A 13,870-nucleotide genomic window follows, 5' to 3' on the forward strand; every position below is an offset into this window, starting at 1 on the left:
TTGAAATGACTGGTACTAGCTTTTTATATTTGTTGCCTATTGTCTGAGGCCAGAGCAGTTTGAAGTAGTGCTTCTCAAACTTTGCAGCACATTATAATCACTGGGGAGCCTCCAGATATCTTGATGCCCAGTCTGTAACCCAGAGCAATGAAACCAGAAACCCTGGGGAAGGGACCCAGCATGGTTTTTAAAGATCTCCAGGAGATTCTAGCCCATGGTCACCTTTGAGGACTACTGATTTAAAGAGTGGTGTTTAGGGGCACCTGCGTGGCTCAGTTGGTTAAGCGTCTGCCTTCAGCTCAGGTCATGATCTCAGGGTCCTGGGATCAAGCCCCGCATCGGGCTCCTTGCTCAGTGGGTAGCCTGCTTCTCCCTCTGCCCCTCTCACTGCTTCTGTTCCCTCTCTCTGTCAAATAAATAAATAAAATCTTAAAAAATAAAGTTGTGTTTATTAGGTTCTTGTGGTCACAGGGCAAAAGTTAGCTTCTCCTAAAGAAAAAGACACCCCATTTCCAGGCATCTTATATAACAATAATAAGGTTAAATTAAGAACATAGATGGTTCTACTATACCTATCAATAACCACTGTGAAATAAAAAGCACCTATTATAATTAGGAGAGAGTACAAGTTCTAGGGAATTCTCACTTCATTTCATTTCATAAAGTCTCAAAATTCTTCTCTTAGATCCAGCTTTCTCAGCCTGGGGGGTGGGACACAGACGAGCGCAGCAGAGCCTGCAATCCATGAAATAGCACGCAGATTTTGAGTTGTTCTTATGAGCATTTTTAGGAACAAAAGGTCTCTACCTTTTTTTTTTTTTTTTAATTTTAAAAAAATATTTAATTTATTTATTTGACAGAGACACAGTGTGGGGGGGAACACAGAAGGGGGAGTGGGAGAAGAAAAGGCAGTCTTCCTGCTGAGCAGAGAGCCCGATGCGGGGCTCAATCCCAGGACCCTGAGATCATGACCCAAGCTGAAGGCAGACGCTTAACCCACTGAGCCACCCAGCTGCCCCCAAGGCCTTTACCTTTATCTGCTTCTCCAAGGGATTTATGTGCCAAAGGTGTTAACGAACAGCAAAATGGGCTCTAACGCTTGTCTTTAATGATTAAGGACATGGCCTCAAAGCTTGACAGATGGAGAGAGCAGTACAAGAAAAGTTCATTAGCTCTTAGATAGCTACCCTTCTTGTTGGAATAATGGATGCTCTTACAGGAGACAGGAATTTAGTTCCCCAATTAAGACAGCTGATATTCACTTTAGGGAAGTCAGGGCAGTAGCGTAGCAAGCACATTTGAGAATTGGAGGTCAAAGTTCTGGTCTCTTCTTATTAACTAGCTGGTGATCATTTGCCTTTATAAGTTAGTCAGGGTGTCTGGGTGGCTCAGTAGGTTAAGCGTCTGCCTTTGGCTCAGGTCGTGATTCCAGGGTCCTGGGATCGAGTCCCACAGTGGGTCTCCTTGTTCAGTGGGAAGTCTGCTTCTCCCTCTCGCTCTGCTCTTCCCCGCCCCACTTACTCATAATTTCTCTCCCTCTCTCTCTCAAAAAAAAAAAAAAAATTTAGTCCCTTCATTTCTAAAATGCAGACAGAAATTATAATCCCACTTTCCTCAGAGGCTCACATGAAGTCAGGGTGAAGTCAGCCACGCTAAGTGTCACTCAGGATTAGAGCAGTCTGAGAGTTTACTTAAGCTTCTGTCAAGCTCCCTTTGCTTATACGATGATTAGTGACACGGGAACAGGCTGGGCTGTAGGAAGACATACTCCACCCCGGTGTGACATACCTGATCTGCCCGGTGGGTCCCTCACCGGAGGAGGAGGTCTCTCACTGGGCGGGGGAGGAAGAGGGCCTGATCGTCCTGGTGAAGGTAAGGGGGTTGTAGACGGCGTAAGGGACAAATTCCTCTGTGGGAGTCTTGGGGTTTCATCAGTGCCACTGGAACCTGGAGGCAGGGGAGGAGGGCCGGGCCTGCTTGGTGGCGGCGGTGGAGGTGGGGCCTGTGAGGAGGAGGAAGGCCTCGGGGTAGAAGGCACGGGGGGCTTGCTGTTCTGAGGGGGAGGCGGTGGGACCGCTTCCCTGTGGATGGAGGGCCTGTTGCCCACTGGAGGAGGCGGAGGGGGCGGTTTGTCCTCTAAGGCCCTGCTGGGGGTCGGGGGCAGGGGAGGCCTGTTGGAGAAGGGCGAGGAGGAGCTGGAGGGTGTCTGGCGGACGGAGCCTCCTCCAAAAGCAGCACCTCGGTTTCCAGGGAAGGGGGGAGGGGTGGGCCCAGGACTGGGCTGCCGGGGGGCCCCAGGCACTGGTAGGGAGCCCCGGTTGTGCAGACTTGATTGAATGGGTCTTGGTGTATTGGGAACTGGAGGGGGAATGCTATCAGGCTTTGAGCCCACGTCGGGCCTCGGGGGAGGCATTCGACTCCTCTGAGGCTCTGGGGGACCACTTCTGTGGCCGGGAGAAGGCACAGGAAACCTCCCTGGGCCACTTGGGGGTGAGAAAGGCTTAGCAGATGTGGCTCTTCCTCCTGGTGGCAAAATTGGGGGTCGGCTTCCTCCAGAATCTGAAGAACAGGAAAAAAAAATCCAGTTAGAAAATTAGGACCCCCTCTCAAAGGAATCAGAGAACTAGAGTATATTCTCAGCTACCGGACAGAAGTCCTTTCCTAGATGCTCTGAAGTATATAGCTATTATTTATATAAATCAGGTTCTAGTGGTCCTTCTGGGGGACAGAAGAACAGATCACAGATCCCTGTGCACCTGCTAGTTCCAGGTCCTACAGCCTGTTGGCTGGCAAAAAAATGCCGGAGAGCCCTCTTGGCATTAGGTGTGGACAAGAACCAGGATTAAGTTGTCAGTGGTTCAGGAGAGCTCCCCATTCATCATGAGAAGAAAAGGATAGGATGGTGTTGGCACGTGGGATTTCTGCTAATGATTTTCTTTCCTCCCTATCAAACATCCCTGTCCTCCTGCTGTACCTCTCAGGTTCGAAAAAATAACATAGCCATGTTAGGTGAAAAATTAGTTATCTCAAGGTAACGCTCCACTGGGGAGGGCTTACCCAGTCCCTTTGAATAAATTTCCCAAGAGAAGGTGGAAAAATGTCATGGAAGAATAGTTAACTGAAATAAGAAAGAACTAACAAAAGAAAAAGAAATGGTCAGAGTTTGATTGAAAGACTTGACACCGGTGGTTGGTCTTAATCTGCAAAGAAGCAGGCAAACTACACAAGTTCTTTTCCTCACTGAATCACCTTCCACATTAACACTGGCAGGACAGAACAACCCTATTATGTATTAATATTAAACTGCTTTGGTTCAACAGAAGGAATCAAAGTTATGGAAAAATTCAAATCTCCACTCCAGAATCTCTTGGAACCTAGGGTAATTCTCAAAAAATGATGACACTGGAAACTTCTACCACTTCAACTGTGAGTTAATTAAGGTACCAAATATTAATTGAGTACCACTATACACCAGCCATTATTCTAGATGCTAACTCCAGAAGAATATACAAAATAAGAAAAAAATCCCACTTTCCTGTGGCTTACATTCTTGTGGGAGAGATAAATAATAAACCGGCAAACATATAAACATTTGCAGATAGTTGTTAAGTACTAAAAAGAAGCTGAAATACGTTGAGATGGGGAGACCAGATAGATGGGGTGGCTGGCTGGGGATGGCTTTTCTGAAGATATGACATTTGAGCTGAGGCGAGCCATAGAAAGATAGGGAAGAAGGTGCTTTAGACAGAGGGCCAGCAGGTGCAAAGGCCCTTGGGTGGGAATGAGCTTCAAGTTGAAAAACCGAGGTCTGTGCGCCTGGCACGGTGAGGTGGAGAAGCTAGCAAGCAGACCCTGAGTGGCCAGCAAGGGCCAGTTCTGCTTATAAAGCAGAGGACTTCAGAATTTTTTTTTTTTTAAGACTATTTATTTATTTATTTGAGAGAAAGAGAGTGTGTGAGAGAGAGAACATGGCGGGGGGCCAGAGAAGGAGCCAAGAGAGAAGGAGAAGCAGACTTCCAGCTGAGACAGGAGCCAGGACTCTGGGATCATGACTTGAGCCAAAGGCAGACACTTAAAGGACTGAGCCACCCCAGGCACCCCCAGAGGACTTCAGATTTCACCCAAGGCACAATGAGAGACACTTGGATGGATTCATACAGCGGAGTAACATGAACTCTAGAGAGAATTTATTTCAACTTCAGTACTAGAAGAAAGCTGTGTTTCCTTTGACTGTGTGGTATATTTCTAGGTCACCAACCTGTGATAAATTGTATCGGATTGAAGCTGGGTTTTTCGCCATGTGTACATCACACAGACAGTATTCACTATGTGGACGGTACACTAGGCTGATGTGTACATCTCATACACCATTTTGTGCACGAACATAATTCCTTCTTCACGTTATGAATTTATTTCCAGTTGTCTTTTGCCTTAATTTCTTCACCTATTGTTTTTTTTCTTTTCTTCACCTATTGTTAAAGCACTGAATGTCTTCATTTGTCAGCTGCCTCAGTCCTTCTGGTGGGTTTTAAGTCAGTAAATGTAAATGTGAATGTAGGTCTGGCAAGACAGAATCTCTCATATTAAGTATCTTTCTAGATTTTGACCATCCAACACTAAATAGTCAGCTAACCGTGAGGATTCAGTGGTTTTGTCTTTATATGACCGTGAGAATTTCACACTTTCCCAGGAGACATACGAAACGATCGCAGAATTAGAAATAAAAGTCTTCTAACACAACAAACATTAATACCAAAAGTTTTATGGTAAAACTTATTGAGCCTCACGTACTTTGTAAGGTTTTTTATTTGGGCATGACCAGGTTCCATTTTTCTCTCTGCCATTAGGTTCAAGACAATCCCACAGGACTCGTTTCCATGTGTCTGTGCAGACAATATTTAGAATCACTGGCCCTCAAATGCCAGAAGTCTGTCATGCAAAACACCTTTCTAGATTTAGTGAGACATGTAATTACATTCCGTATAACATGCTCCACAGTGTTTTGGAAAGTGGCTCACAGGTATTTTCCATACAATAGCTGGGTCAAGCTGCCTCACAAAGAAAAGGTGAATTTGCCAGGTCACCAGGCAGACCTTCCAGCAGTGGCCAGTTCCATTTGCTCCTCCTTTTCCTTCCCACTCTAGCTCACCCTTTAGAAAAGTACAAAAAAGTACAAGTTACCCCGAGGACACAGGGCAAATATTTAACAGCTCCATGGAGTGGTCTGATTTTGATTTAAGGAAAAAAAAAAAAAAAGATGGCAAATAGAGTCTTTCTTGTAAAACAATGTTACATTTCAAGCGATCTAAAATGTTTTAAAGGGCACAGTGCCTTAGCGGGGATGCCAAGCCTCCAAACCATGGAACTCGGCCTCACCTTGTTGCTAAGAGACAAAGAAACTCTCCTTACCACCATCCCTGTTGGCTGTGGATCTCAGCTTCGGCATCCCAGCCTGAAACAGTCCTCCCAAGCCAGGTGGGGCACCCCCTCCAAAACTGCCGCCGCCGCCACTGCCGCCGCCGCCACCGAAGCCACCGCCACCACCGCCACCACCACCGCCACCAGCACCGGCTCCTTTAGGTTCTGCAGAAGGAAGGAAACACTCTCTTCACTGTGTATGAAAACAGCACCAGAGTACAGCTTGAGCCCAAGTACACAATAAACAATGCGGGTCAAACAGGGAGCTGGCTCCAACTGGGCCTGTGCGGGACTCCTGGGATTTCATGAAAAAGCAGTATTTTAACAATTCACCCTACTCCTGGTCAGAAAAGGAAAGGTTTTGCTTTTCACTCCAGGGCGGTCCCAGGCCCCACAGCAGGAGAATTAGTGATAGATGATGCCTTGCCCCCATGCTCCCTGCTTGGCTAGCTGCTGTATGAGTTATTACCTGTATCCTAAGATTTGGCAAATAAAAGAATCTTCAAAGAAAGCAAGTCCCAAAGGAGGGGGAGATATAATAAAAGGTGGTAAAAAGGAGAATCGTAAAAATAAAGGGAAGAAAATAAAATATCCCGTAATTTTGGAAATTTATACACTACTTTGGATATTTTTTCCTGCTAGTACTTTTTCATTTTATTTATTTTTTTCTCAAAATTAAGACCAAATTCACTAAACAGCTTTTAGCCTGCTCTTTTCACTTAACACTTTATTGTTAGCATTCCCATGTCATCAAATACTCTTTGAAAACATGAGTTTAAGGGACCACATTGTGTTGTAGGGCATGAATATATTGTGGTTCTTTTGACCATCTACTTATTTGATGACCTTATGGTTTGATTTCAATTTTCTAATAGCATAAAGCCCAACAGTAGGCTTGAACATTTTAAAAACTCCCTGCAGTTGAAGATGGTACAAAGAACTTGTTTTATTTTGTATTTACTTCCCCAAGCCTGTGGAGGATCCTGAAATGGTAAAGAGAAAACAATGTAAAGAAGGAAAAAAAAAAAGAAAGAAAGAAAAAGAAAGTAAAAAGAAGATTACTAAGTATCCTGTCTAGACTTTCGGGTTATTTCCCTTGTCTATGACATATTTTACAACTCTGTTAAGTTGCAGAAACTTACTGTCCATAATAATTGTCCATAGAAATGTAAAATAGTTGTGTTCAGCGGCATGCAATTGACTTCACACAGGTTTACCTATCTGTAAATTCATTTCAGCTCTGATGTATGTGGTACTTTGAACTCTCCTTTGCCCTGGTAACAGTATACTACTTCCCTCAGTAGTTAATGACTTAAATAAAATATTTGACATATGTTTGTTTTATATCTATATGAGAGCCATGACTATAACCCTTTTTAATGAATTGTCTCATACAATTTATGATGTGTGTATGTATGTATGTTTGTATTTATGAGGTTTAACATTGTTTAAAGTTTTATCCCTGGAAAACCTTCTAGAGTCTTTGACAGGCAGTATAAAATCTACAAATCAATAAGGGAGAACTGACACTTTTATGATATTTAGACTATATGGAAACATGGTATACTCTCCCATGTCTTCTGCTACATTCAGTTAAGTTTTATAATTTTTCCTGATATGGGTCACATATGCTTCTTGTTAAGGTTACTTTGATACATTTTTGTTTGTTGAAACTGTGAAAGGGGTGTTTGCCCCCTTTTGTAATTAGTTATCATTGGCATCAGAAAATTTTGGGGCACCTGGGTGGCTCAGTGGGTTAAGCCTCTGCCTTTTGCTCAGGTCATGATCTCAGGGTCCTGGGATCGAGTCCCGCATTGGGATCTCTGCTCAGCAGGGAGCAGGCTTCCCCATCTCTCCCTGCCTGCTGTTCTGCCTAGTTGTGATCTCTCTCACTCTGTCAAATTAAAAAAAAAAAAAAAAAAATCCTTAAAAGAAAGAAAATTTCATTTGACATCTAATAAACCATTCTGCTAATATTTTCTAAATTAAAATTTATTAAAAAACTATTATCTTGGATTTTCTACTAGACATAGGGTCTCCAAATAATAAAGGTTTTGCTTCCTCTTGTATCTTATTTTTGTTCTAGTTTATATAAGTAATTACTTTGATGACTGAACTTCCATATGATATAAATTATTAATATTGCTACAGGCAACCATAGTTTGCTTTTAATGAGCATGCCTTTAACCTGGGAACTACTGGCAATTTAGAGCAGACAGTTCTTTGTTTGTGGGTGGCTGTCTTATTCTCTGTAGAATGTTTCCAGCATGCCTGGCCTTCACCCACTAGATGTCAGTAGGAACCCCACCTTGGCTACGTTGTGACAACTAAAAATGCCTCCAGACATTGCCACAGGTCCCCTGGGACACTGATAGATAGCTTTCTTTTTGTGTTTGTGCTGCCTTGGTCAAGTTTGAGGTTAGGGCCATGTGAATCCCATTATATCAATCAGATAGCTTTTCTTCTCTTCCTATGTTTGGGAATGATTTGTATAGCCTTTGAATAAGCTGTTTCTTAAAGTCTGGAAGAATTCACTGATAAAGTCATCTGGCTCTAAAGCTTTTTAGAGAGAAAGCTAGAAAAAGTGTTCAACTTCCCCTTGCTCATTGAAGCCTCATGAGTGAATTTTGGTAAATTTATGCTTTTTGTAAAACATTAATTTCTTTAAGATTTTAACATGTTTTAGCATATAAATGCATCACAGCATCCTTAATTTTGAAAAAACCTGTGTTAAATCTCTCACTAATCTATGCTGAGTCCTACTTTTATTCATTTGTGTTTTCTTTTCTTCTCGATTAGACCGATCCTAAGCCTGTGTTAACTCTGCACTTTTTTAAGGGGTGGAGCTTTCTGGGAGAACTTTGGGAGATCTGCTGATAGAAGAAATAACCTGATCATGAACTGACAAGGATCACCTCACCTAACAAATCAAATTACAATAACAATTTCCAGAAGTATATGCAAAATGGCTCCTGTTACGAAATCACAATTTTTTTTTTACTAATTTTAATTGTTACAGATAATAATAATATGCTCTTGACACTCAAATATTACTCATTAATTAATGATACATTTTGGAATGCTGCATTTAAATAGGATACCTTTACATGGCAGCGGACATTCAAAGAAACTGATGCACTATCAGACATGATTCATCAGTGTTCTTAACCCGAAACTTTGGCGCATCTTTCAGAGAGAAAAGCTAAAGTAGTTGATGATCGCTCACTGGCTCCTGGTCACTTCCTTAGGAATCACACTGCAGGACGAGGCTGAAGTAAGAGCTTTATCCCGCATAACCACGGTCAACATTTTGACATAGAACCCAGGGAGGCTTCAGCTGCAAACAAATATAAAGCTATGGGTGGACCATGCCACTTACAGAGCCCATGGCCACGGTGCCAGTGTCCGCTAAGTACACGGACAACAGGGCATGAGCTGGGTTGCATCTTGTGTCCATGAAGCAAAGCATGTTCATAAACATCACTGAACTGCTGGAAGGGAGAAGAGCTAATATTTCTTTCCATTGAATGGTAGGAGAAGAGGACCTTGAAGAATACAGTGAGTTTCTAATAGTGGATTCGGGAATAGGCCACAGACTGTCCAGTGTTCTTCAGTATCAGTGGGGAATTCACATCTACCTCTCTTGAGCCCCCGGGGGGAAAGGACGACTGAGCTGTGTCCCCGACATCAGCAGTGTGCGGAGCACCTGGCTCCATACCTTGCACCGGGAGTCAACAGCTTTGGACCAAGGCTCCCCAGAGGTAAGTGGTGCTGGGCTCCCCTCAGGGAGAATTTTGTGACACCAATCAGGAGGATTAAGGGATTATAAAAGAACCCAATCAGTTTCATAAGCTTTTAAAAAAATGTTTGACAAGAGAAAGAGTGAGAGAGGGAACACAAGCAGGGGGAGAGGCAGTGGGGAAGCAGGCTCCCCCCGAGCAGGGGGCCCAATGTGGGGCTCCATCCCAGGACCCCGGGACCATGACCTGAGCCCAAGGCAGGTATCTAACGACTGAGCCACCCAGCACCCCTCGTGGACATTTTGACAAAGAGGTAACTGTGTCTAGTCAAGACTAAAAGTCCTCATAGTTTCTTCTGGAGAATGGTGTACTCTCTCCCCTGCAACACACAACCTGACACAGCAGAGCAATGTGCAAAAGCCTTTGTCTTGGTCTTCTTCTTTTCCATTTTCCTCCCATACTAATGTTCTCACCTAATTCTGAGAGCCTTCTTTCTTCTCTACTCATTAGGCGCTTTTCCTAGAAATTCTTCCTAAACACTTCTACTCCTCGACTTGGCCAAAATCCTGCATCCACTGGTCACCATCTACAAAGCTCCCGGGGGTGATTTTTGGAAAGTCGGGCTATTTCCTGTTGAGTCCAAATGGGATCTGGGTGTAGGATATGGGTAGCCGGCAGTGGAAGGGTCTAGGAATGTGTGGAGACAGTTTCAAGGCCTAGTTATTAACTACCAGTAGATTCAAGTCATGGATACGTTTTCATTCTGTGGTAAATGTTAACAGGAGTTCTGTGTTGTGGGTACCTGCTTGTTTCTACATCCCCTGGCTTGTTCTAGAAAGTTCCTCAGACTTACGATGGGTAGATAAGCAAAGTTGTGATCTCATTTCCTCTCTCTCTCCCAGCTCCTGAAAATCATATCTTACACTTGAATGACACATCCCAGCCCACAGAACATTTTCGCATTGTCTCGTCTGCTGCTCACAGCAAACTGTGAGGGCAGCAGAACAGCCATTATCTCCATTTTACACCTGAGGACAATAAGGTGTGGAGATGGTTAAGGGATGGATGTGGCAGAACTCGAACCTACACCTGTTGATTCCAAGGCTGGGGCTCTTTCCATATTTCATGCAGCCTTTTGATCTGTGGTGCAAAGAGTAACGGGTTAACTTCCAGAAAGTGTGGTGAATAATTCAGAGAATCGCTGCTGTGTGTGTCTTGGACAAAGAATTATTATACTGGCTTCCTGCAGCATTAGAGGGAACCCAAGCCGGAGCTGTGGCCACAATGAGTGATACAGTCCCTTATTTTGCTAGCTTTGCAGCTGTTGTGAACAAAACAAAACACCAAAAAACCAAAAAAACAAAAACAAAAAACAACCCACCAAAAACAAACAAACAAACCCAAAACAAAACACTATTTGGAAGGGTAAGGCTGATTGTTAGGCCATAAATCACTTATCTCCATGGAAAACAGCTTTTTTCACTTACTGTCCAATATCGGCGCACTCCTGTCATTGGTGACTGTCTTCTTCAGTTTCTTCCCTTTGCTGATGTCAGAGAGAAGAGCATTTCTCCCAGCCTGTTCCGACTTATTCAAGGTAGGCTTTTCCGTATTGGCCTGAAAGGAAACCATGCAGACTTATAGTCATCTCTTGAATTAAAATCATATACTACAACACTCAGAGGGGACAGCTAGAGTACTGTGAACTTGTTACTGAGGTTCTTGGCAATGGTTGTAAATTCTCCACAAGTTTTAGATCCGATGTCATTCTTTTTAAGACCCAGACATTTGGGAACAGATGCAGCAATAAATTACATTCATTTTTTTTCTTTTTAAGATTTTATTTATTTATTTGCCAGAGAGAGAGAGAGAGCGAGTACGGGCAGGCAGAGTGGCAGCAGAGGCAGAGGGAGAAGCAGGCTCCCCGCCGAGCAAGGAGCCCAATGCGGGACTCGATCCCAGGATGCCGGGATCATGACCTGAGCCGAAGGCAGCCGCTTAACCAACTGAGCCACCCAGGCATCCCTACATTCATTTTTAATGCAGGAAGAGTCAGTCCCTGATAAACGTCTCTAAAAATTCAGACCACAATCTGGTGGTCACCAAAAGAGCCAGGGTTGGATGGCTCAAAACGAGAAGGGAATTTTGAGATTCTGCTAGATACTACAAGGCTTCATACTCCAGAATGTGTTCTGAAGAACAGCTTCTCTCTCCTTTCTTTTGGAGCTAACCTGGAGCAAGGGGAAAATTGTCTCTAGCAAAAAGGGTCAGTTGTATGTGTTTTAAATTCACCCAAGTTTTAGAAAATAATTCCCTCCGTTTATATTGACAAAGATTTTTTTCTTTTTAAGTTAGGGCAGATTTGAGGTATACTTTCCATAATAATCAAGTCACTACTTTAGTGTATAGTTCTACAGGTATTGAAAAGGATACAGTCATGAGACCACCACCACACTCAAGATCTAGAACACGTCCATAAGCCCACGAAGTTCCCGCATGCCCTTGCCTAAGGTGTTTCTCACATAGAATTCCTTTGAAAGCTTAGCTCACAGAGATTGCAGAGTGGACAAAGGTGCTGCTTTAAAATGCTTAGGTATTTTCTCATTTTTCTGGAATGGCTGGGAAAGATCTGTACTATGAAACCAGGATGTTGCTTCCTCAGGGTTATTTTAGGGAGCAGGGACACTGTGAGCCTAGAGCACAGGACTCGGAAGTAGTAGGCATGTGCCTGGATCTGTCACATGGGTAAACTGGCTTGGTCTGGCCTGGCCCTAGGCAGAGGTGACTTCCCCAAACCCAGTGGTCCTTCCAGCAGACCTCAGAGGCCTTACAGGCTGGTCCTAGCCCTTTTGGAAGGATCTGATTCCAGAGGAGCCGGTGGGGGGAGCAGGAGGTAAAGTTGGGACCGTTTAGCTTGCTACCTCACCCAGCGATTTATTAGGAGCTAGAGGCAGAGGGAATGCTAAGAAAAACCCTGAAGCAGGATACACAGAAGCTCTCTGTTAAGGTGAAAGGGTCCTGGAATAATTATAAGGTATTACTTGCTCATAATAACAGCAGTTAACATTTTATATAGCGTTTACTATGGGCCAGGCACTACTTTTACCTCGTTTACGTGTACTAATTAATTTAGTCCTCATCACCCCTGTGAGTCATTATTTCCATTTTAGAGACAAGAGAGCAGAGGCACAGGGAGGTAAAATCATTTGCCCTGGTCACTGAGACAGTTAGAGGAGGACCCTAGGATCCAAACCCTGGCAGTGTGATTCCAGAGCCTCCCCTGTAACTTGCAGAAGGGGAAACGTGGGATCTAACATGCCCCTTGCCCACATTGGGGAGCGGCTGTTAAAGGTACAAACTCACAACTAGAAGACGAGCAAGTCCTGCAGGAGTACAGCTTGGTGATGAGAGTCAACAATATTGTATTATAAACTTCAAAGTTGCTAAGAGACTGGGTCTTTGATGTTCTCACCAGGAAAAAGGAATGATAATTGCGTGATGTGAAAGAGGTGTTAGCTAAGCTCAGGTGGTAATTACATTAAATATAAAAATGTAGCAAATCAACATGTGGTAGGACTTCAACTTCCACCACCCTAAATGTCAATTAATACCTCAGTTAAGAAAAGTAACAAAATGCCCCTTCCCCACCCGCCTGCGACACTGCCCTGAGCGAGCCTGTTAATATCAGCAGCTGATTGTTCCAGAAGGGCTCGTACATGCACAGTTCCTGTGTGCTAATGGAGTCATCTTCTGTTGCTCTGAAACTTAGTTTTTCAACTTGATGACACATCTTGGACATCTTGGAGTGAACTCTTAAGATTACCTACTGTCTTCTTTAAGGATGAAGGGCAGCAATTTTCACCGGCCTCCTGTGATGCCTCCAAATGTCTTTTGATGCCTGATCTCCTCGGGTGCTAATTCCTCTCCGGTGGGCAGTCCGGAGCCCTTCACTGAGCCGTCCCACCAGACAGTGCCCTGCGACAGCCACCAACCCATCTTTCCCTTTGCTCGTCTCTGTATCCTACTTCTCTAGGATCTTGCTTTAGGTCACATAAAAATGTATAGAATGAATAAATAAATAATTAAACAAATAAATAAAGTACAGAAATGAGTTGATGGGATAAATTTCAGTCACTGCAGTACCACCTGAATGTCTACTCAGCTGCCTTACTATTTATTTAATATTTTTCATTAAGTCAGTTCACTATATTATTTATACAATTTTTCAGTGAATATTTTCTTTTAAATTAATTCATTATTAAACCCTTAGTTTAATGTAATAGTTATAAATTTTAGAACATATTAAAATAAGTACATGAGCATTAAAATTTAAAAAAAAATCCACATACTACCTAGCTAGTGGTATAAAACCACACTTTTGGGGAAATAGAGATAAATAAATCCTGCTATGTTAGCTAGATCAGAACTTTCTTTTCCTTTTTTTTTTTTTTTTTTAGATTTCATTTATTTGAGAGAGAGTGAAAGTATGTGTAAGGGGAGGGGCAGTGGGAGAGGGAGAAGCAGACTCCCCATTGAGCAGGGAAGCTGATGTGAGGCTTAATCCCAGGACCCTGAGATTGTGACCTGAGCTGAAGGCAGATTCATAACCGACTGAGCCACCCAGACGCCCCTGGATCAGGATTTTTCAAACGTATCTGAGTGAAGGATCGGTTTCAAATTTTTTTTTCCCAGCTCACCTTGGACTGATACTT

General features: G+C 43.4%; 1 protein-coding gene across 5 annotated transcripts in view; it reads right to left on the bottom strand.

Annotated features, from left to right (window-relative positions):
- WIPF1 (WAS/WASL interacting protein family member 1) overlaps positions 1–13,870 on the bottom strand; it is a 115,915-nt gene that overhangs the window by 11,011 nt on the left and 91,034 nt on the right. For all 5 annotated transcript variants that reach the window (XM_044242369.1, XM_044242370.1, XM_044242371.1 and 2 more), the window contains 3 exons: positions 10,646–10,775; positions 5,410–5,583; positions 1,789–2,559 (listed from right to left, as the gene is read on the bottom strand). In XM_044242369.1, coding sequence (XP_044098304.1) covers positions 1,789–2,559; positions 5,410–5,583; positions 10,646–10,775 — 1,075 coding nt within the window. The remainder of the gene's footprint in view (positions 1–1,788; positions 2,560–5,409; positions 5,584–10,645; positions 10,776–13,870) is intronic.

Source organism: Neovison vison, chromosome 3, assembly GCF_020171115.1.
Source record: "Neovison vison isolate M4711 chromosome 3, ASM_NN_V1, whole genome shotgun sequence".
NCBI lineage: Eukaryota > Metazoa > Chordata > Mammalia > Carnivora > Mustelidae > Neogale > Neogale vison.